The following is a 25,112-nucleotide window of genomic DNA, read 5'->3' as shown; positions in this document are numbered from 1 at the left end:
GTTGCTTTCTTTGTGTCGCTTGTGCAGATGGTGGGTTGGAGATTGGCATAAGTGCTCAGCGAGCTGTGGCAGCCTGGGCCAGGCTAAAAGGACCGTTCTCTGTGTCCAAGCTGTCAGTGCGGAGGAGCGGGAAGCTCTGGATCCCAGCGACTGCAAGCACATCCCCAAACCTGAGTCCACGTCCCCCTGCAACACACACGTCCCCTGCCCTGCCGACTGGAACGCTGGCAGCTGGTCAAAGGTCAGTTTTCGCTGTCCTCCGACAGACAGACAGAAAGATGCACAGTTTGTTTCCTTTGCTTGTGCATCACATTAATTCATATATCTCTGTGTTTTCACACGCCTGACTTTTCAAAATGCCAGACGAATGGGAACGTTATTTCATTTCCCTCCGGATACAGATAACTCAAAGCTAAGCTGAGGCGTTTTATCCAGTTCATAACCTCAGCCGTTTTGATTTTTAGTCCCAGTATTCATTTCAGAGGTCACTTCTGCATATCTGTGTTTCCTAAGTGAACACAATTGTAAATTACGGCTTTAATGGCATGTGATTAAAAGTTGTGTTTATGGCATTGACAAATACATAAAACCTTTTTACATAAACCCAGCCTCTTTGTCTTTCCTTGTATCCTTGTAGCTTTTTGTCTTTTTGTCACATATTCTACCACAGCGTTTGGATAAACTGAAATATAATGAAAAATAATTCAAACATTTATTTCTTGGTCACCAGCACAAGTATTTTACCAATTTAAATGTTTAATTTGATTGAACACTTGTTAGCTCACCTAATCATTTGGAAATACGATGTAAATAATCATGTTTTGCACGCCATCAACTTTTGTCATTAACAAAGTTATGCATAAACATTGCTAGTTGGCTAGTTGGAAATACGATCCATGCTGAACAAATTACTTTGAAAATTGAAAATAATTAAACCTCGTCTCTGGTGATGTTCAGAAAACAACCATCTGTGTCTCACCAGAGATGATGCATTTGAAAACAACTGGTAGTGATGCTGTGTACACTCACTGCTTTTAGATAATTATGAAGAGTGTTTGCAACGCCATGAATTCTTATCATTGCTAATAACAATTTCCGTCATACTCATGTACTTAGCCAATTGTATAAGCTCAGCATTGTTCCATAATTTAAAGATTTTTGATTTAATATAGCCTCAGCATTCTCTGACATTTATTCTATTACTATTAAAAGCAAAAAGTATATAAAACCTTCTATTTTTGCATATTTTGGTGGTTCTTAAGCATTTGCAGATAAGCCAATGTGATGAAATACAAGTTATAAAACCTTTTAAAACCATGTTAGGCAACATTCTATTGCTAAATCTGGTTTATTACAGTCACATAACTTTTTCCTTACAGTAAAATAAATTAAGTATGTACAAAACATCCTGAATGTGGTTATGAATCACAAATGTTCATCTGTGGATTGTCCACCCTGAATTAATTTGAACGGTATAAATGACTGCTCAGAACTAGACACAGTTCCAGATTGTTTATGTAGGGATACATAAAGATATAATCAATTATTGCTGAGTCTGAATTCTGTAGCAAGCTGTGGTATGTTGCTTGTTGTAGTCACCATTAGGTTTTAAAGATTGAACCCTGACAGAAAACCTGCCCACATGCTGAATCATCCTTGTTTATTTGCCTGTGGTTGTGAGTGAACTTTTGAATAAAATATAAACATAGTCTTTGGTTCTACCAGGAGAATCTAAAGAAAAAATATGCTAAACCATCAACTTTTAAAAGCAAAAAAAACAAAAAAAATTCTGCTTGTGAAAAAATATATTCTTCAGTTGTCTAAGAATCGGTGAGAGGAATATCTGCACTTTTGTTTTTCTTTTGTTTGTAATTGTTTATCTGAAAAGTTCGGGGTTCCTCCCAAATGTTTATTTGTATTTTTGGAAAAGCATAATAACCAGTATTTCATAATGTGATTTCTTTATCTTAAATAAAGTAATTAGACTAGGGTTGTCATAGTTTTCTTGGTTAAAAGAATTAATTTGAATATTCCATTATAGCATTAAACGGAAATAATTCTTTGCAATGATATAAAAGCATAAATATAAAACTCTTTTTTTTGCCCCGTGGGTCTATTTTTCTCTACTAAACATCGTGTGCGATATTACTTTACTACTTTAATTATCAAGAAAGAAGATTGTGATGTGTTAAACAGACATTTTTATAATAACTTTAAATTTTGATTACGGTTTATGAACTGTGGTTCATAAACCATTTCTGGCCCGATTAAAGAACGGCTCGTTTTATGTAAAACTGCTTAGATGCCTTTAACATGAATATTATCCAATTATTATGACTGAAATAAAAAGTGAAAAATATGGATGTTGTATCTGAAACATCTTATCAACGATAAAAACAGAGATTATTGATTCTGAAAACTCTACATTAGATTAACTCAATCCGTAGATGTTTTAATCTGTGACAAAACTACATAAGTTCTGTCCTCAGTTCTAAATAGAGATGATGTCTGATTTCAGTTTCATGCTGGTGCTAAATCTTGAATTGCTGGATATCAAACTCATGCCAAATGAACAAGATTTGAATCCACAAAATCTAACTTGTATTTAAGACCAAAATGCCTTTCCTTTTCCTCAGACTTGCGTTTTTAGTGCAGTTCTGATATTATAAAATACAAATTGGGTGTTTATCTTTCTTTTTATGTGTAATGCTGCAGATTTTCTGCTCTGGCACTCTTTGCGTATAAGATCTTAATCTTAATGAAGTCTTAACCTGGTTAAATAGAGGAAACACAATTAATGAACGTATTAATTTCCACCCCAGAAGTACAGCTGTAAATTAACTGACCAAGAAGGAACAAATCATTTTTGGTGCTTTATTAGTGCTATACTAGTTAAAACTGCATACAGATATGAAACATCCATCTGTCATCTATTGTCCCTGGTTCTGATCTCCAGGGTCAGTGGGAGAGAGGTGTTGTACAGCATCACAGGTCAATGTGGCGATACAAGTCACAGGCATGAACTCACATTTAAGGGCAATTTTGGAGAGACCAATGAATCTAGAAGTCATAGCTCTGGAGTGTCTGAGGACGTTGGAGCACCCAGTGAGAACCCATGAGGAGCTTCTTACAGAAAGACGCCAGGCTGGAATTCCAACCCAGCCCTTCTTGCCGCTCGGCAATAGTGCGACCAATTTATCCACCATTCAGCCTGTTTTGGTTCCACAGTGTTATGTTGAATCGCAGTTTGAACTTGCACGTGTAAATGCTTCTAATTGCCACGTGTCTTGTGCTTCTCACCCGCAGTGCTCGGTCTCCTGTGGTCCTGGACTGCGCCACCGCAATGTCACCTGCTCAAGAAACACGGCGGCTGATTGCAATCCTCTGAACAAACCGTCATCCATCACGAGCTGCCAGGTTCAAGACTGTCTCCAGGTTCTGGGCAATTTTGGAGACATCGAATGGTCCGGCAGCGGCTGGTCGAGCAAGGAGGTGCTCAACGAGATAAACGCCATACCTGAAGCTAAGCCTCCTCCAAAGCACAGCGCCACCAGAGGTCAGCCAAGGAGTCAGAACGACCATAAGTACGCGGTAGAGGACGATTTTCACTACCACAACAACATCGAGAATAACCACCTCATTGACGACGACGAGCCCTCTCACGAAACCAGTGTTCATTTTGATGATTTCTACTACGATTATAACTTCATCAACTTCCATGAAGACTTATCGAATGAACTTGGGCGCTTTGGGGAGGAGTCAGAGGACAGCTCTCCACATGGAGCCGATCCAACCCACAGCAAGAAAGCAAACGCTTGGACAGACCTTCCAAAAGCTCCCAAGGCTACTACACCAGCTGCGACAATCACGGAGCTCCACCTCTCGCACACCCGAGAGCCACAAAGCACAAAAACAGACGACACGCAGGCGACGTCTGAGGAAGCAAATCAAGACGAAATAAATGACTTCTTGTACGAAGATCACCTCCTTCCAGTGTCTGCCACCCGACCGTCGCCGCCCTCCAGGAACTTGCATTCACGAACGGGAAAAAAAGGCAAAAGCCAGTGGCCCGGAGTCGCCGGCACAATGCAGAGTCTGGTTTTCAGCACAAAGCAACCTGCGGAGGATGAAACATGGGGTCAATCTGGAAAGGAGGTGGAAAATAACGACACCAATTTCAGCAAAGAGGAAAATCACTTTAACCGTCTCGCTGTGACTCCAACACACAGCGCTCCTGCTGCCAGACATCAAACCACTGCTGTTGCTGCAAAATCAAACGCTCCAGAGGAGGCCGAGTTGTACATCACTGCAGATAAAAACGTAGAGCATTCAGAACCTTTAGGCTTTCCGTTGCCAGAGAAGGGAACTCGTGCTGTGACTGAACCAGACAGTAATGTATCAGAAATACCTCAAACAACCAGTCAGGACACAGATACACCAGGTGCTTTCACAATAAAGGACCGGATGCTGAATCAGAATAATGTTGCCACGAGTGATAATGACTGGTGGGACCAGCTGGGCACACTCTCACCTCTTCCCTCTCATGAACCCTTTCCTCCTGCCATTCCTCTCCTTGTAATCTCAGGTAAACAGGGCACATCTGACGACTCCACATCTGTAACTGAAACAGAAGTCGGGTCGGATAGAAATCTTCAGGGAGCTACAAATATTCCTCCAGATGTAAAACAGATACCTCCGTACACCAAGACAACTGGAACAGACCCCACATTCCAGACTCCTTCATTTCGTTTGTCCGATTTTGACTACAATGAAATATCCGTTCCCTCGGTGATGCAGGGCCACGGCAACGGTCATCCTGACCCCTCGTACCCGTCGATGACCACATCGGCCGTTCCTGAATTCAGCTCAGCTCCTCCGCAGCGCACAAAATCCGCTACACCCAGACCACTGTCAACCCATCCGCCGGGCCTGTGGCTGCATCCAGTCCAAACGTCAGCCTCCCCAGACGCAGGGCCCGCCTTCTGGGTTACCGGTAACTGGAGCACTGTGCGTATATTTGACTCTTTTTTTTCCACATTCTACCTGTTTTAACGGTGAAGTAATGACAATTAAAACATCAGATGTTTGATGTATAAACAACATACAGTCTGTAACCTTCATCCACAATCATAGATATTTTGCTCCTGGTGTGTTTAATGTTTCTAACCCCATAAACCTCAAAGTCTAAAACCAGTGGAGTGCAGATGACAAGCTGGGGAAATGTGAATTATGTCTCTCTGGTTTGAAGCTGCTGTCAGATTTGTTCTCTCTTAAATGACTTTGTTTGTGGACAGTGCTCCACCAGCTGCGGTCTGGGTGCCGTCTGGAGGACCTTGGTTTGCAGTACGGGCTCAGAATCGGACTGCGATCAGACCAAGAGGCCTGCGCCTGCCCGACAGTGCTACCTGAGGCCGTGCTCCACGTGGAAGGTCGGGGAGTGGAGTAAGGTGAGATGGCATGCAGCTCCACTGTATATGTTGGACCTTTCACTTCTGAACCACCAAACTAATTAACGTCGGGAAGGAAAATTCACGCTGCTTCCTCATGCCTCGTTGGTTTATGTGCTTCCCCTCTGGCGCCGCAGTGCACCAAGAACTGTGAAGGCGGAATGAGATTCAGAGAGGTCCAGTGTTTTGACCTGAGAGACCAGAGACCTCTGCGACCTTTCCACTGCCGGGCCATGTTCACCAGGCCGTTGACACAAATGCCCTGCAACGTTCAGACATGCCTTGACTGGTACACTTCCTCCTGGGGCCAGGTGAGCTAATTAACAAGACTGATCAGAGCTGTGAAATGTAGTAATGCTTCAATATTTGATAGAATCTTTGGTAATCAGGTAGTTCATTAACGGGAATCATCTATTCTTTTTTCTTTCTTTTTAAATGTTTTCAGGCTCATTGCGGTTGATGCTTGGCTTCATTTCTGTGCTATAAGTTGAGAAATATGAAAAAAATGTGTGGAAAAAATTGAGCTGAAGGCAGCAGAAAGATTCAAATATTGATATATGATCTTTGATGCACAGTTCAAATGTCACCGAAGACGAATGTCGTGATAGAAATATATATATATATAAATCAAAAGTCATCTGAAAAAATGTGTATTTTATGATTTTATATTTAGAGGAAGGTAATAATAAAAATAGATAGTGCAGAGCAGTATCTTGGAGACTGAAGTTATATTTTCTTTGGTTCTGTGATTGAAATGAAAAAAAAATATTCAAATGTAAAAAAAAATGTCAGAAAAAAAAATTATAAAAGGAAATTTCATATTAGGTTCAAAAAGGAGTACAATAAAGCTGATGCTAAGTATTATTACTCTAATTTACACCACCATCCTGTAAATCGACAACTGTCTCTGGAATTAAAATCATCGATTGTTATTGTATATTAAAATGTAGCAACATTAGAAAATGGAAACAAAATTAAAAAAAACTCTGCCTTGCATAACAGAGAGTTGACATACACAATCACATTACAGGAGTAGCACTTACAAACAGAGTCCTGCCTTTGCTTTTCTCTCCCTCCTTCTTCTCCAACACCTGCTGGGTCAGAATCCAACCAGCTCCAAGTCCTTTGGTCGAGCAAAATCTAACATGTTGTGAGAGTAGTCTGATAATCGGTGGAGAGCAGCAAACTGTCCAAAAGTAAGTTATTTCAAAGTCCTGTGGCTCTTGGCATTGCTCTGCATAAAAGTGTGGAATCACCTGTCCTCAGCACAATGGCCTTGTTAGGGCTTTGACAGCAAACACCTGGAAAAAGACCCGTCTGAGGTCCTTCATTTTTTTATTATCGGGTCATGAAGTGATTATGCTTTACATAATCAGTTCATGTTTCACTTGTGATGGATTATCAACACTAGATTGGTGATGATTGGGGCGCCACATGGCTCATTGCTAGCGCAGCTGCACCACATATAGCAGCTTTAGTATTATATTATAGTGAACAGAGGGGAATTATACTTTTTTTACCTCTTGGTGCCCAGTTTGCTTCCCGTCCCCGAGGCCATTTTCATGTCTTCCTCTTCTCTCTCCATCATCCTTTCTGTCCTGTCCAGCTGCACCTCGAAAAAACTCTATCCGTGTCAAACTCTATGAAGAGCTACAGATTGATTTTCCCTCAAGGTGTTTGCACCCTAAAAAGTTCACATGCACAAAAGAGGACAGAGCTATAAAATATTATTGTGCATAAACATGCAGAACGATTCATTGAAGATTTTGTTGTTGGAGTTTCTAAAAACACAATCGGCAGAAACAGAAATATTTTTACCTGAGGATACAAACATGGACCGTGGATGGTTTGGCTGCTGAGTTGCATCCTCTTCTCAAGTTTTACTTTTCTTTCTTGTAATACCCAGATTTCAAATTGTTGCATATTTTTAGGTGAGGTGCTCTTTACCCATTTACTTCATAAAATCACTTATGATTCTTGGATGATTTCTGGATAATCTGTGTAGTAGCAAAAGTGCTCACTTAATCTTTCTTCTGTGTTGATAATTAGCGCTCACATATCCTGCTAACACTTTCACAATCAATTTATTTTTTGTAACGTAAACAAGTTTTGGAATTAGCTGGGGGATTTCCAGATTTTATTACAGAGGCAATATATCCATCTTTTTTTTATTACGGAAACATCTTTTTTCAAAGTCACCCAACTAAGTTCGGAAAGTAAACTTTTTCTTTCAGTCTCTTAACTTTGACATAAGAATCTTTGAGGCAGAAAAACTCCTAATACTCAGAAATGAATTTACATGTAACCAATTTTAAATTGGATGGTTACTTCAGAAGCTGTGTTCCTAGCAGCTTGTCAGAATGAGAGAAGCTATCCCTATTTCTTCAGCTAAATCTATATTTAAAAAAAAAAGGCCTAAGAGAAAAACATGAAATAGGATTCTCAGAGCTGATGAAGAGCAAGTGACTCATCTTTCGGGTCTTGTATTAAATCTTTGTTGGATTTTATGAAAGACGCATTTCTCAGGATCATCTGCTCATCAGTTGCAGATATTTCTTTTTGTTGTTTTTGGTTTGAGATTTCTTCTTTTATTCTTCATTTATCCACCTCTCCCATTCTTTAAACAAAAGTGGAAAATATGCTGTCATGGCCACGAATTGTGCTGAAAATTGTTGAATGCGATCAAAGTTCTCAAAAAAAGAAAGATCCCCTGAAAGAAATTGATCAAAAACTGTATGGTGTTTTATGATAAGGACAAAATACCTGCATGTTTTTACGGTTTGATTCAAATATACCTGGAGACCTTTAAGCTATGTTTAAATCTACTTGTTTCCTTATTGCACAGTGTTACATAAGAAACAGATTGCCTCTGTGTCAGTAACATTCTCATCTTTGTAAAGCACTGAGCTGCTGCACTGCCGAAACAGACTGCTGTCAGATCCTTTTTAGCTTGGAGACCCTTTCTCTGGGAATGCCTGAATATTCATTTATTACACTGATGCAAGACGGGGACGGATGCTGAACTGTCAGAATGCTGCGTTTGTTGCTTGGTGCTTTTGCTGTGTGTGTATGTGTTTGTTCATTTGGGGAGGATGGAATAAATTGCATTTGTGAGGGATGTGGCGTTGTGGAAAAACGGGGAGCTGACTCAGTACAGTGCAGTCAGCTCCAACACAGTCACTACTGTTGCAAGCGTGTCTAGATGAGCCTTTTTAATAGCTCAGCAAGAAAACTGTTATGTCTTGAAATGTTGGAAAAAAGCTTACATTTTATTCAAATCAGCACCGTGGACCCAGGTCTATGTACACACACTCTGAGCTCCTTCTGCATGAATTGTCGTGGCATGCATGCGATAAGCATGTGGCTCAGCTGAGATGTTCTCCTTAGTAAGCTGCAGTTCCTGACGTCTCGGCTTCAGGATTAGCTCAACACAACAAATGCAACATTTGTTGCCCTTTTCCTGGTTGCATCTCTGCAGTGACTCTTGAAGAACATCAGCCCACACCTTGTGAATCTTTCCCAAAGTCTTATTTGGGGTTTGCATCTTAATCCTGGCTGTTGGCCTGTACAACTTTTTTTTTTTTACCACATGTTTTCCATCCACTCAATTTTCCATTATTTCAGTGAGATTGTCCAGCAGTGACCTTTTTCAGCTTACCTCGTTACAGGTGATTGTGGAGGACTGTCTGTGGGACAATCAGCAATTCTCTCAGATTGTGAAGCGTTAATATTTTTGACATCCTGTGTCATCGTAATATATCAAATTTTGAGATACTTCAATCAAACACTCCTAAATTGTTAACAAATGTAACTCTCAGTCGCTACACACACTGCTTTAAGTGGGTCAGCATGCACCGGTACACATAACCCCTCACCGTTCCGGGACTTTTTCTTTCCAGAGTTTGGTGCGTACCGAGGCATTTTTCCGGTGTTGTAACAGGTGTTATATTAGTCTGCGTTTCCCCATCATTGTGCTCCCCCTACAGCTCTGCTTTGTGCAAAAATAAATAAATAAAACCAACAACAACAATAAAGACACACATTCCCGCTCCCATCCTGCAATGCTCCGCTTGCACTCAGAAGCACCATGACAACCTGTCAACCTTCGTGGTGAAGAGACTGAATGTTGATCCCTAGACAGCCGCTGATGAGAGGCATGAAATTTAATAAGCACAACGGGAAAAACGGCATATGGAACAGAGCAAGGAAATAGATGTGCATCTGGGCATGAAAACGAAGAATCCGGCGCCGAACAGTAAAGAATCAAGAGCTCGTATGAGAGGCAGATCAGGTGAAACACATGGGGATAATGAAGTAAATGGAACAAGTGAGAGTAGATGCAACAGAACCTGGAGGCAGAGAAAAACTGAAGAGGACACCACAAACCAAGAAAAGCTAAGAAATGAAATGAGCACAAAGAACAACATTCGAGAAACACAAAGGAGTAAGCTAACGTGGCAAGATCTTTTGATCTATAATTAATACAACGAAAAGTATTTGGTGAAAAGTTTACCAAAATAACTAAACAGATCATCTGATTTAATATTCAGAAATTAGCTCATCAGATGAACAAAAAGTCTAAAGCCCTATATGGCCACAGCTGCTTCGGCTCCTGGTAATACAACCAATTTATTGCTTAATTAATTCAATATGCATATAAGATATAACATAAACAACATTATTCAGAGACGCAGTGATTTTATAGCAGCTGTGTGAATGATCTATTTGTCTGCTGATTTGCTGAAATCCACGTTGACAGCAGCTATTGAGGGCCCCAAAAGCAAATTTTGCTTAGTCCCCATAGAGGCTTGGGCCAGCGGCCCTGATGCCAACATCTCCAGGAAACATATTAAAGATTGTAGCACGTGTTACACACACCACTGGTGTCAGTGTAACGTAACAGTTGCTGATTTTCCTGTAGAAAGTATAGAACAGGTAGGAGTGACGAGGCATAAGCAAATCTGTGCTTCACTAATCCTCCTGTAATCTGTACTGGTTAAACATTTATAGGACTTATTACTGTAATAAACAGTTTCAGATCCTTTAATGCAAAGGTACAGCTTATGTCACACATTTAAGACTCAGAATAACCCCCATTTGTTACCCCATCTGCTACTGCATAAACAATATACAGTGTGTTTCTTTTTTTTTTTTCTATCTGTACACCAACATGTTCACAGAAAGACACAAAATGGCTAAACAGATTCAACTCGTATAATGTAAAAACGATCTAAGCAACATAACAATGTCACTTTCCAGCAACTTCCAGAACCGTTTTATTTTATAGCTTATAACTGACGGTGTATTAAGCATAATAATGTGATCTGTTTACATAAAAAATGATTGCAAACTTGTGTTTTTTCCAGCACTAACTGTGCTTCACATTGTTTGGTCACAAAACATTGCAATTTGGCCTTCATGGACAAGTTTTAAGTTTTCTCTTCTTGCAAGGAGAAAAAAAAAGTATTCTGTGGTTCAGTCTGTGTCTAGCGTTTGCACTGAACAATGTGTCAGCACACTATAGATTTCAGTGGTTTCGATAAAGACTCAAACTCACCACAGAGTGGTGTTTCAGAGCCGCTGCTTTGTCTGACTAACAAAGACGCCTGATGCGTGAGGTTCTGACTCATCCAGCTGTTGCAAGTTCTGAGGCACAGCCCGAGTTTCATAAATGTTACAGAACAAAACTACTCTTCAGAAGTTTAGAAATTGTTTTCTGTAACAAGCCCATCGCTCTTCTTTTTCCTGCACAAACACTGCAGTCATTCCTGCATGACTTCAAAACAGAGATTTGAACAAAAGCTGCAGTGTGCGTTTTCTTTTTTTTTGTCCTGGAGATGCCTCACAAAGCCTGATGGAGGGAGATAAAAAAAGAAAGAAGAAGAAGCATAATCACATTCATGGAAGACATTGGTGCTTCTTCTTTGAGTGAAAGCTTTCATTATGGACCCGAGGAGTTAGAGAATGTTTCCTGTCCGTTTGACATTTGTGTGCGATACATCTTTAAAACTTCTTTTTTTTTTTTTTCTTTTCACAATCAGGTGACAAATTGATCACTACTCCCAAACCACAAATGTACCGACTACTTACGTCTGATGCTGTGTGTTTCTCAGTGCTCTGAGGTATGTGGAGGCGGTGAGCAGCAGCGCATTGTCACCTGTCCAGAGGATGATCGATGCGACCAAGACCTTCAGCCAAGCGCTATTCAGTCCTGCAATGGCCAGCCTTGTGCTCAGTGGCTCACTGGATCGTGGGGACAGGTACTCTAACGCAGCATTCATTGTTGATACTTTCTTAATTGTAAAGGGGCAGAAGAATCCCCTTTTTTGGCATCATGGATATTAGCTGATGAATTTGTCATTCATAAAGTGATTTCTCTCTGAGGAGAGAGTGTTTTATTCATTAAAATGTATTCCTTCTGATGAAAGTCACCCCTAATATCTAAACATAAATATTAGAGATGTATTAGAGATGTCTCCACCCCCCCCAGTTGTGATCTTCTTAATAGATCCCAGAATGGTCTGTTCACATGGCAGATGTATATATCAAGTAATAATTTATTTCATCAGCGTGTTTCATCTGATCAGAAGCAGTAAGGTTCTGAAATGACCCTACCAGTGTCACAACTGGAAACGGAACTAAGGATTAGGGTGATGGCAGGGAGGCCTTCCGACCTTCAGCACCAAAAGACGAATATTCAAAGTACCAGTGGAAGCATGCAACAAGCCTCGAGTTTATATTACTTTAATACCATTAAAGGTTTCAACTGAACACACTATAAATACATCTTGACTTGCCATTTCTAAATAAAACTTATAAAATTCAAACTTTTTCCAACCAAAATAATCAATTGAAATCCAAATAATATTTGGATTTACTGTAGATGGGAGGATATATCTGAGATAATATGCTGCTCCTCAAATCACCCAAATTAAAAAGTTTAGGAACCACCAAGACCTAAAACTTTCAAAACTTTTTTTATTCTTTCCAATAATCTGCTGCCTAAAACCTCGGTAATTGTGTTGTTTCTTTCTTCTAAAGATGAAACTCTTTTCCTCAGCTGACTGCATTATCCAAAGCACTCCGGGCCAATGTCATGTAAATTCTGGTTCTGAATGAATTGAAATGGAAACAAAAAAATTGCTCACACTAGAGATGAGACGGTTTCAAACTTCTGACTTCAGAAATCACGCTGCAAAGCTAAATGATAAATTGACGACATCGATCATTTTGAACAAAAACAAACAAAAATAAGTGAACTGGATTAATTTCGCTTTGTGAAAGTTGTGTGAAATCTTTCCGTGTGCAGTGTTCAGCTTTGTGTGGAGGCGGACTGCAGCATCGGCTCATCAAGTGCGTCGACACCAGGACCGAAGCTTCAGAGGAGGTGGATCAGATTCAGTGTGATCACAAGCTTAAGCCCAACAGCACCAAAACGTGCAGCATCCGGGATTGCAAGACTGATCCCTCTGGTGAGTAAGTCAAATTATAATTTTATTTATTTCGCTACTGTTACTTCACCTCCTGCACCGCAGATAATTTTTCGCTCCAAGAAAATAATTCAGGTGGACAGAATCGAATTTCATTGTACATTTTATCCCAGCAGCTGAGGGCACTGAAGAGCTCTAGATTAATCCAGATTAATCCTCATTTAAAATAAGAGGGATCATCAAATTCACAATAACTTCTCCAGGTTGTGAAAGAAACCTTTTTCTGTTGCAACCATCACTGGTTTCATTTACCGAACACCGACTCTGTATCAACATTTTTGTCTCTGATAATATGTGATCTCGAGTCACTGATTGCATTTTGTGTCATGGGATTGAAAGCCAAGCAGAGTGGGAGAAAATGGTCAGAAATCCTTCAGCGGTGGGTAGAAAACAGTCGCCTGAAGTGATCCACTTCACATCAATTTCAAACAGAGATCTGAGTGGAAAACCTGCAGATGGATTCTGGAGTTTTCTCAGGAATCTGTTTGCTTTAAGCGTCACAGAGAGATGAGAAGACTCTTCACTGTTCTTTTTAAAACCATACATGTATTATATTTTTTTCCAAAATGATACAGGATGTGGAGAAATTATCTACCAGCTACTGCAATTTGTTCTCTATGTTTGATTTTGACCTGAAAATTTGTTTCTAAAGGTCAACATGAGGTGATTTTGCACATTCTGTTGTTTTCTGCTGTCACCCTGGATAGGAGGCTTGATATTTTATGATGCTGCTTCGGTTGAAACTAAATCAGTGACATTTGGGTTTTTTTGTCCCCATGTTGCTCACTATCGCCCGAGGTCAGCAACATTTCCTCAAAATACTTTTGCATTCATAAAATAATCCTTCTCCTGCTAATTTTCATTGTGTTTTATTAAAGGCTATACAATGAGAGTCCAGGAATAGGATATCTACTTGTGATGTACGTCTGGACAAAAAAAATAAATAAATCACTCCTGCAGTGATAATTCGTATAATTAAAAACACTGAAAGTAAAGAGAATAACTTTGATATAACTCTTTGTGGCATATGTGGAAGATGTGGTCTTTCGAACAGCAAATGAACATTTCGTCTATGGATCTGATGTGTTAGAAGCAGGTAAAACGAAACGTAAGTTTGAGCAGGTTTGACAAAGGGACAGGCTGGGCAGCACCTCCAGAGCTGCTGGTCTTCTGTAGGTGAACCTACTCCGGGGTCACTGATGGAGGGGAGAGTACATGCCGTCCTGTGCTGTTTGATCGCACAGACACGCTCTGATAGAAAGTGCATCACAGTCTGTTGCACATTCGGTTGCTTAGCCACACAGCAGTCAGGACGCCGAGGCCGACCCCTGCACAACGCCAAAAATGGCAACGAAGGGAGCATCAGAATTAGACCAGGGAGCTGTGGAACAAGACGCTCTGATCTGATGAATGGTTGTTGTTCATTAACTGCAGGTGTAGCGCTGCATAATGCATCATAAGTATCCATTGGGTATATCGCTAATGATGTCTTGGACAGCGATGAACGTTAGCTATTTATTAGGCTACTCTACACTCAGGTTCTCTGTCAAGAATGTATTCAGGAGTGTTTTTTTTTCTATTGCAGCATAAGTATTCTTTAGAAAAAGGTAGGAAAGTCAAAAACAAAATGCAGCCAAGTTGTTTCAGTGCAGACACAGAAAATATCAACCAGAAGCAACTTTTTTGTTAAATATTTTTTGATGAAGATGGATCTTCTCTTCTTTCTTTGGTGTTTGAAATTACTCCCAAAGCAGAGAGATATTAGCGCTGGTTTGTTTAACTCGACTAATATCGGTGTTTGTAACATTTACCAACGTTAATACCGGTTTTGCCTGCATTATGCAGCTCAGGTGTTTCTGTGATACTTTTCTGGAGACCACGTTGTACCAGGGTGCACTATGGGTAGTGCCTCTTGCATCTCTCTGGTTCTGGTTCTAGCAGAAAGCTGTGGGTCCATTCATCCATGTGGAAGTTCCTTTAAAATGTACAACATTCACCTATGGATTGTTGCAGACAAAGTGCTCCCCTTCATGGAATCAGTGTTGCTTATGGGCTGTGGCCCGTTTTAGCACAATAATGCACAGGCATGCATAGCTAATGTGGTTCATCGTGGTTTGACCCGACTTCTGAATCTCATCGGATCTCCATCTGATTGAGCCTCTGTGAGATGTTTTGGACAAAGAGGTTTGATATGTGGCAAGCATCTTGGTTCCAGATGCCGCAGCACACTGATACTCTGCCTGATCCGTGTACCAAATAGCAGTAAAGATCTTACTTGTTTCTTTGTTGTTTTTGTTGCTGCTTCTAAAACCAAGTTGCAGATTTCTGTCGTGTTATTTCAGATAATCTTTTTTTTATTTTCATGCTCTAAAGGCAACCTTATCCTGATAAAGCACAATTCCACAGCCAATATGATCGCGTGTGATAGATAACTGCCGTCTCATTCATTCTCAAGTATCTGGGAATAAAGATTTCTAGATTGTTAAACCGGATTTTACTTCAGAGGGTGTTCTGAGCAGCGATGATGCATAAAGACCTGTGTGCGACTGGATGGATCAGAAGCGGAGATGACAACTTGAAAGGATGTCAGGGGCTTTTATTCCAACTAGGTTAGAAGTGAAAAAAGTTTATAGAGAGGAAGCCTGGAATCAAACCGCTGGTGTTCCAGTTTTAAGACGAGCATCCTAAACCAAAATACACAGACAGAAAAATAAACCCTGGAGCTACCAGAGAGGAATTTAACATCATATAACTTTTCTCTTTTTAGGGTAATTCTGAACTTGAAGAGTTAAATTAAGTGACCAGGAATTAGATTTGTTGATACTTTCACTATTCTACTTCTGAAGGAAGTCGGATGAGTTCGTTGTCCAGTTCATCTGAGTTTTTGTGGGCCTATAGAAGACATATTACTCACTTACAAGACTCATCCAGTACTTTCTAACCAAAGCGGTAGCTGTCTACATTCTTAAGGTCAGGCCTGTTCCCAGTGTGTTTTCCTTTCTGCCAGGGCCACTTTGTGCCGTTGAAACGAGTCTGCTTTGAGACTTCAGCATCTCAGCTCTTCTCATCTCATTTGCTCTGGCAGTAGTAGTTCAGACCTGGAGTTAGTTACTGAGGCAGGTTCTCCACCAGAAACAGATGACCTGCTCTCTCTATGTTAGGGTGAAGCAAAGACCCGAAAGAGCCTCCTGCATGTGTCTTCTCCTTAAGTAATGTTAGGATGGAATACAAGATGGATGGATTGTTTAATGCTGACTTTGTTCTAGAGCTGAAGTTAAGGAGGAAGTGGATCCCAAATGTAAATGTTCTTGTACCTCAACTTGTAGACATGAAACACTAGTCATGACCCAAAGATAAAAATCCTGGATGTAAGCGGCTCAAATGAGCGTCTTCTGCTTGAACGTGTCTTTGGGATGAGGAAGCTCAGAATAAAGGCTCTGCTTCTCTAAGTTGAAAGGAGTCAACAAGAGTGGTTTAGGCATCTTATCTGCTGGACAAACCAAAACTGACTGGAAAAAGTATTTTATCATTTGTGGCTTTGGAAAGCTTTGGATTCCCCAAAACAAACTGGCTAACTTTAGTTTGAAGAGAGGCGTCTGATTTTTTTTCATCTATTAGCTACCTCCGCAAGCCAAAAGATGGATGGATAGATGGACTGATGTATTTTTTATCAATAAAAATATTACAATTCTTTGTTTCTGAAATATCTATCATATTCTTTGTATCTTATTATTTAGACTAAAACAAAAATAAAATCATCCATCTTTTAGCTTTTCCAGAAAAACTCAGCTTTGATGTGTCGGCACCTCCGGTCTGAGAGAGACCAGCCACAGGGGAAACGTTTTCCACCCATACCTGTGATGTCACAGCTTTTCAGGGAAACATTAAATGGGCGGCATCTGTTTATGCACCCCGGCACGATGAAGGAAATGTCGAACAAAAGCAATTTCCCTCAATATCAATAAAAGTTGTTATGGTTTATGACTGAAATGACAAAAGCGCCAAGCAGAATGTAAACGATATCCGCAAAGATTCAGAGGAGGCGGTTCGTCTTTCTTCTCCGACAATTTGACATGCGATATGAAAAATCGCAAAATGTGGTGTTGGAAGGACCGTTTGGGCGCAGCAACGTTACTTTGAATCTGAGCAAGAGTAGAAAAAAAAATCTAACCCTTTTAATTGCATGAACTCTGTCGCATTTGCTCTCAGCGTTACTGCCATCTTTTGGAATCCAGCCGCTCTCGTTCTCAAAGGCCACATCACAAGACCAGTGGAGAAGCTGAGCAGATTCGTCTCAATGAGCGTCATTGTTAACGAGGCCCGCGTTCGATAAGCTGAAGTTCTTCTGCATGAGGGAAACGGCTGCGAACAAGGCGACTATTTAGAACAGTGAAATTACAGGCTGTGTGTGCGTGTGCTTGCTTGCTTGTGCGTGCGTGCGTGCGTGTGCGTGTGTGTGTGCTTGCGCGTGCATGCGTGTGTGCGCTTGAAACCTTTTTACAGATTCAAAAGTTAAACTTTAGCTAAGTGCATTCCTGGCTTTGATGTGGATGGATATTTGAAGTTGAAAATGTGAAAAAAAATAAATAAATAAAAAGCTCCTATTTGTGAACAACGTTTGACGTTTTGTTTAGCTCAGGTAAATGCTTGGAGCGATAGCCTGATTACAGAGTGTTTTACTGCCTCCATTGTATAGGATGGATATACCGCCGAGCTCGCATGCTGTGCATATCGATGCATTTATTTATTTATTTATTTATTTTTACTCAAAGTTAACAGATGGAAGAAGGCAGCAATAGTTTATTGCCAAGGAGAAACCTAAGCACAAAGGAACCACCAGATCAGCTGCATGAGTCAAACATTGAGCTGCAGGAGTCACAATTGTAGCTGGCAGAGCATATCACATATACATGTTTATATATTAACTTCATAAAATTGAAAGCATAAAAACCTTGAAATAATTTTAACATCAACTGGAGCAATCAGAGCAGACGGTCATCTCCAAGGGCTAGTTTTAAGAAAACACCAGAAATCAACTGGGCTTCATTAAACACCTTTTCACCCACTGGGATTTTATTCTCTATTATAGGATTGAGTTAGACTATATTTAATAGCATTTGAATATGACCATATTTAATAGCATTTGAATATGTCTGTGTGATATTTCTGCATTTGAATGATTCTTTTTAATACGTTTTTCGTCGTTCTGCGTATGAATTTGAGCACGTTTCCTTATAAACTGAATTATTAGTTATTATGACTGGTATGCACATGAGCTCTACTGAATTGAAAGGAGTTTAAATTAAACAATTTAGACAATAGCTGATACTGCAGTTTCCCAGGACGCAATGGAAAACAACGTTCTTTACGTATTAAAATACACACACGATTTATTTACAAACTGCAAAAGTAAAATTGTAATCATATTGACTCTTAAATACCCGAATATTTTATTCTCAGATACACGATCAAGGTGTTTCTGCTTGTTGAAGCAATTAGTTTGTCTAACTTTACATGTCTTGTAAAAAAATAAATAAATAAATGACATAAGCAGAAATGAAAAACGTAATTTGACATGCCTGCCTTGCATAAGTAAACAAATCTTAAATGTGTTTTCCACTAACGTGTCAGATGTAGGCCACCACTGTTCATTGGCATTTCTGCTTAAAGCATCAGATATGAAATTAGTCTTCCTCAGAGGGCAACCTGCTGGAAACTGAATGCCAGGCTTGCTGACATTTTGAAAGCATGGAGGTATAAAAGTGTTATCATGAGTATTTGAGGCATCAGATAGCAGCAAACGGCGCCTTGCGCTGCTTGTGTTTGCTGAGTCGATGCCTCTTTATTGGAGCCAGTTTGTGTCAGTCGCTATTTCATTTGTATTATAAAGTAGTTTAGATAGTTGCATTTCTTTTTGTTTTTTGACGATTGTATTTGCATGTGTTGATACAACAGGTTTTTGTTTGTGCCGCAATAACAAATTATGGTAAAATTAATAAATAGGGATATAAGTGTTGAGATGGGCTGCACAGTGGCGCAGTTGGTAGAGCTGTTGCTTTGCAGCAAGAAGGTTCTGGGTTCGATTCCCGACCCTGGTCTTTCTGCATGGAGTTTGCATGTTCTCCCTGTGCATGTGTGGGTTTTCTCCGGGTACTCCAGTTTCCTCCCACAGTCCAAAAAAAAACATGACTGTCAGGTTAATTGGTCTGTCTAACTTGCCCCTAGGTGTGAGTGTGTGTGTGCATGGTTGTGTGTCCTGTGTGTCTCTGTGTTGCCCTGCGACAGACTGGCGACCTGCCCAGGGTGAACCCCGCCTCTCGCCCGGAACATTAGCTGGAGATGGGCACCAGCAGCCCTCCCGACCCCACTAAGGGACAAGGGTGCAAGAAAATGGATGGATGGATGGTGTTGAGATGACTCAGATGACTTCTGAGCAGTTGCGTCCCATCGTACTCGGTAATGAATATTTTAATGTTGTCCAAACAGCTGGAAGCAATGCAAGATTGCGCAATCTAGTGATTTGCCAATGAAAGCGGTTAATAAAAAACTAATGCATACAGAATTAGCAGCTACCTGAGAATATCGTTTTCTGATTAGAATTTCTCTACGATTTGTAATGTGTAATATGTTGCATTATTTTAAGACTTACTCATTAACAAACAAGTTTAGTCGAAGCCCTGTGCATTACTTTCTTAAAAGCACTAATTAATCAGCTGAAAGTTGGCATTTTCTTTCAGTTCTCCCTGTTTATGGGATTAAAAACATTATGAACAGAGAACAATCCACATAATCTAGGTTGTAGACTAGATCTGTTATTTACAGACCTTAACAAGAGCCTGTTCATTTCACACAGGGTGAAAATGAATAAATCACACTCATAGTTCCTTGCAGAAATACTAGGAAGTAATACCTGTATGTTCATTGTTAGGACACTGACAGGAATGTGATCAACTCATAATTGTAGTCTGATTAAATATTGTTCCAGAGTGTTTAACAATAGGTCCTCCAAAGTAAAACTTTTCATAGAACTTAAATCAGATACTGAGTTAAAAAAAAACAACAAAAAAAACTAATAATAAATCAGCTTTTTCAATCTTTGCGAGCGATGCATGAAACAAACCAGCATTCGTTCTGCTGACTTAATAATTTGTTGTGCATTTGTTGGATGATGTCAATCTACAAAAATCAGTCAGGTTTTTTTTCTCTTGTTTGTTCATATACACTGGATTTTAAATGTGACAAATTCTTAAGACAGCAGCTATTATTTGCATATTTTCCAGCATTAGTTGTCAGAAGGGAAAATAAGTCTAGCATTTTCTGACTTCAGCCCACGCTAAACCAACGCAGGGTTGATGTTTCTTCATGATAAAATCTCAACTCCATTTAACCATGGCAGCTGAACAAGAATACCCCTAACGTGAATTAAACATAACTCATGAACTTGCCTGAGTCCAGGTGGTCTCAAGTGCCGAAACAGACTCTACTTACCATAAATGTATAAGTTATAGATACTCAGCCTTGAGTTTAGAGATTAAACAGAAGAGTAGGGGACCCAGCGGAGTCGAATATGCATGTGCAATACCCTCACCTGTCTTATCTGCAGACATTCAGATGCATACATACACACACACATACACACCTACGCACACGCACATATACACACACACACACACACAGGAGCCACCAAAGTATTCTCTAAATAACAGAGGTACGGCTTGAAAGTTTTCAAGTTCATCGTGTTAATTCCTTCCTCCTTCTAGCGTTTTATAATTTTATACTTTTTATGTCGAATGTCTGTTTTGGTCTCTAAGGTTACGGGTCTGTGCCAGGACGGTCAGACAGCATGCAGGCTTTCGGTCAACAAAAATCTGCCAGCGTGAGGCGATCCAGTCATTTGAATGCGTTTGACTGTGGACACACCTAAAAGTTGCAGAAAACTGGCTTTCGACTAGTTTGATTGGTCTGCAGAGTCCAGTAACGACCCCCAAAGTGGTCAAAATGATTATTGGCAGAGTTAATCAGGACATGAAGCCATTTCAGCCACTCCTGGTGTTCAGCTTGTTGAAGTGAACGGATCTTCGATACTGCGGACGGCGTCAAAAACGTGGGATTCAGCAGTAACACTTTTGTACCAAATGATGAGAATTTCAAAGCAGTGGGAAATGTTTGAAGTGAAAAACGTCTAATGTTCATCCCACACAATGTTTTGTCATTTCAAAAAGAAAGATCAAATTAGATGAGCCACATTCTCAAATGCTGCATTATTTCAGACACCATTGGAACTAAAGGCATTTACATAATGGTCTGATGAAACCAAAATTCATATAAACTAAACAACCTCAGGAGCAAAACACAGGCACACACTTAGTTTGATAACTTATGCAGGTTATTTTCTGAAATATTTCTCTAAAAGTTGCTAATATCAAAAGGAGTATTCTTAGAACTTAGAAATAATTTTAATTAACATGATTAAGCGATGATAAAACAAATTGTATTCCTGTTTTGCTATTCATTTTTACTGCTTTAGAAGCGTTTCTAAGATGTGTAAAGGGTTTTTGTCTGTTAGGAATGAAGTTTTTTTTATATATATATATATCTGAGTCCAGATTGCAAGTTTCTTTGAGCTCAATATAAAAGCATTGGTGTATAAATTACTGTCAGCTTTCTGATAGACTTGTCTTTTCATTTCTACTAAGTGATAATGGTTGAGGAGCCTTAAAATAAACAAACCTCTGTGGCGGACGCATATGTTGTTTTTGTGTGCTGGAGACATGAGGGAGACGAACAGTAGGCAGCGTGGCTGAGCAGTTCTGCTTTGAACTGCAGCGAGGAAACGCAGCGCTCCAGATGGTTTTGCTCCCGAGAACCATTTGGAGAATCTACAAGGTGAGCAGCTTCAGGTTAATGGTGAATAATTGATTATTCATCGGATGCTAAAGCTAAAGCCAAGCTTCTGTCTGAGCAGAGGGAGCCATGTTTTTTTTTATTGGATGCATTTTGTGAGGGCTGAATATCATAAATATTAAAGTAACACTAACGTGTAAAGTGGATGAATTTGGCCTTAATCAACTTCCCAGTTTACATCCGAATCATCTGGTTTCAGTGGGAAAACTCAGGAGAAAAATGTTGCTTATTCAGTTTAATTCAAGCCTTTGCATCTGACAGTAAATGAGTGATGGCTCCAAGTTTATTACTATTATTTAGTTATTTTTGCTTTTTTTTCCAGAAATAAAACCTCTTATAAATTAATTGATTTCTTTTGAATATTCCTCTGTCCTTTATTATTAGAAACAAACTTCTTGAGTGAGCGCTCGTAGATTAAAATCTGCAAACGATGTTAATAATTTCAGCTTAACTTTATCGTACAATGTCGTAAGGAGTACAGAAGATGATAATATTTTATAGTTTTGAAAGAATCTATTTGATTCCGTTTGGAAAGTGCAAACGGAAATTAAACGTTATTTGAGGTTTCTCAAAGTTGTAGTGGCTGCTGGCTGTGAGTAGGAAGGATGTCCTGTAGCAGTCTGTATCACAGCAAACGTGTAGACGCCTCTGACTAAAGACACCGATGTTAAATGAATGTGCAGTACGCATGTCAAATGTACAAACATGAAGAAAAAAATGTTGCCCTTCTTGTAAATATTGTGAAATTATGTAACATTTCAAGATATTGAATTGTCGTTAATTATATTTAATAATTAAATCAAGTTATCAGTGGGGATCTGTGCACCTCTTTCTCCCGTTGCGTTACAAAACCGCACATTTTAAACTGTGTTTAAAGGCAGTTGCTGTTGTATTAATTTACATCCTTTAATCTACTAGTTATTTTTTAACAAGATAAATAATCTCTGTCTACAGGATTGTGTGTATTTCTCATTCCAGCCTTACTGTCCAACAATCAAATTCTGCACATAATTTTGAAAGCCATACGTTAAGATACCGTTAAATGAAATGTCAGAGCCAATATCAGTTCTGACCTTTCTTGACATTTTCTAAAACCTCGGTGTGTATAAACACATCACGCCTCTCCGCGTCCAGCTCGGTTTATGTCAGAATGACGGAGCTGCTCGCAACTTATTCCAACGTTTCTAAAAGCTTTTTAGACAACAGCTGTTGTTTTTTTTTTTTTTAGCGTTTTAATTAACCCATAAGGAGGCATCATCATTAAGCCAAAAGAGCAACAGCTGTGTCGTGAATGTAGCGTAATGCGCAATGTGCTATAAAACTAAGAAAATTAGAGCAAATGCAGTTGAGTAAAGCCTGGACTTATCTTTTGTAAGCCAGACAATAAAGCAGACCATTAGGCCATTAATGTCCCATTAGGCAGGAAAAGGTTTTATGGATGCATATATGTTAAAAAAAAATAAAGGCAGACTTAATGTGTGTGCTTTCTTCACATCGACTGAACATTAGCTCGTGATGCAGGCGACGCTGCATCAGGCGGAGGTCAGTAAAGCTTTGTCCACCACTGCTGACGTTAAGTTTGGCTATTAGGATCTATTAAGTCTCATTTTCCGATCCATTTCTTTCAGGAGCATAAATCACGATTGGCAGCTGTGTCTCTTTTAAAGAGACACGCGGTAAAGTATTAGCTATTATATTGGTCCTCTATTGCACTTAACAGGTGATTTATTATTCCCTATATTCTAAGAAAAAGAAAATGCAACAAAATTGCATCTGCAGTTTCTCTACAGAATAGTAGGTTGATGCAATGCAGGGATTCAGTTGTTTTGATGACATTTTGATCTTAATTTAACAATAAAAACTATGGCCATTAGAAAATATCCAGAGGTTTTTGGAGAGTTATCCTCGTCAGGTCACCGATGACCACATAAAGGAACCGAGCAAAACACGAGGCGTCAAGAAGACGTCGTCGTTTTTCTTTTGCCTTATTTTCTACATATAAGAACCTAGTTTAAAATGAAGGAAGAGAAGAAAACAAAAGGAATCAAATCTGATACAGTTGAACACTATCTAACACTTTAACAATCAGTAGATTGAGCAAATACAGTATCTGAAGTAGAAACTCAGAGATGCATCACTCTTCAAATTATCTTCTGCATGGCAGATTGTTCAGCTGAAATTCCCTCTGTTGTTACTAAAATCATATTTTCTATCTGTCAACTGTGTTAACTTTGATATTTTACGAGGGAAAAGTTTTGACTTTACGGCTGCCAGCACCAAGTGGTTAATGATCCAGTTTAAAACTCCCCGAGTGTAGACGCGGCACTCGTTCATGTCTTGAGTTTAGGAGTTGTTTTGTTCTTGAATAATTTATAATTCAGAGTTTAAATTGCTTAATGAAATGGAGTTCTCCACTTTACTGTGCATTAAGCTCAAGTCTAAACGTTTAAAGCATAGTTTATGGTTTTTTCAGCTGCATGACGATGCGTCCTTGAGAGTAATGAACCTTTTGAATCTTTTGTGACGTTAATTGGGTCTGAATAGAGAAATGGCAGACGTGTTTATCATTTGTGTTCCCTCTGATGCAATCCTGTCATCACATACAGACGCACAAACTGTACTATATCAATCATTTGGCCAATGATTGGTAAATAAATCTTCCACCAAATTTACAGTGACGTTAACACGTATTTGCCTTCTTTGCTGATTTACTTTTATGTCTGTGCATTTTTGTCACAGTTAAAGGGGCTCACATCTTTTCAAATAATTTACGATCAAACTGTGACGAATGAATTTGAAATGTAAGTTTTCACCTCATGTTTGCTGGACAGACATTTTAATGGCCGCCAAGATTTTTGAGAGACAAAGAATTTATTTTTTACCAAAGGTGTGTGCCACATTACACCCGGCATAAAGTCAACACAGCATTTCAATGAATTGATATCACGTTTAAACATCCTCCGATATTTCTAAACCAAAGGCAGAAGAAACCTGCAGCTGTAGCCATGCACTCAATGCAGGACAAGCCTCGCTCTGAAGATCTTATTTTAAAACACTTGCTCCTATTATTTTACGTGCTAAAGACGGATTGCATGTTACAAATGTTTTCTTTTTCAGTGTGTGCTCCTATGATTATTCAACACCACCTACAGTCTGTAAATAAGATGTGACTGGATTAGGATCTGATCCTACTTTCAGCTGCACACAGGATGTCCGTCAGTAGTAATCAGATCTGTCTCAGATGACTCATGATTATTAAACAAATTATATA

The 25,112-nt window shown here is 39.5% G+C and overlaps 1 protein-coding gene across 3 annotated transcripts in view; it reads left to right on the top strand.

Moving 5' to 3' along the window:
• Positions 1-25,112, top strand: part of adamts7 (a disintegrin-like and metallopeptidase (reprolysin type) with thrombospondin type 1 motif, 7) — a 138,469-nt gene that overhangs the window by 100,333 nt on the left and 13,024 nt on the right. For 2 of the 3 annotated variants that reach the window (XM_008404673.2, XM_008404674.2), the window contains exons 18-23: positions 28-241; positions 3,307-5,007; positions 5,295-5,447; positions 5,585-5,758; positions 11,561-11,707; positions 12,757-12,919. In XM_008404673.2, the coding sequence (XP_008402895.1) occupies positions 28-241; positions 3,307-5,007; positions 5,295-5,447; positions 5,585-5,758; positions 11,561-11,707; positions 12,757-12,919 (2,552 nt within the window). Of the gene's footprint in view, positions 1-27; positions 242-3,306; positions 5,008-5,294; positions 5,448-5,584; positions 5,759-11,560; positions 11,708-12,756; positions 12,924-25,112 lie in introns of all 3 variants that reach the window. The other variant, XM_008404672.2, reaches the window with a different exon arrangement.

Source organism: Poecilia reticulata, linkage group LG3, assembly GCF_000633615.1.
Source record: "Poecilia reticulata strain Guanapo linkage group LG3, Guppy_female_1.0+MT, whole genome shotgun sequence".
In the NCBI taxonomy this organism is placed as follows: Eukaryota; Metazoa; Chordata; class Actinopteri; order Cyprinodontiformes; family Poeciliidae; genus Poecilia; species Poecilia reticulata.
Note: the sequence above shows the minus strand (reverse complement) of the source record. Positions and strands in the feature narration are given on the sequence as shown.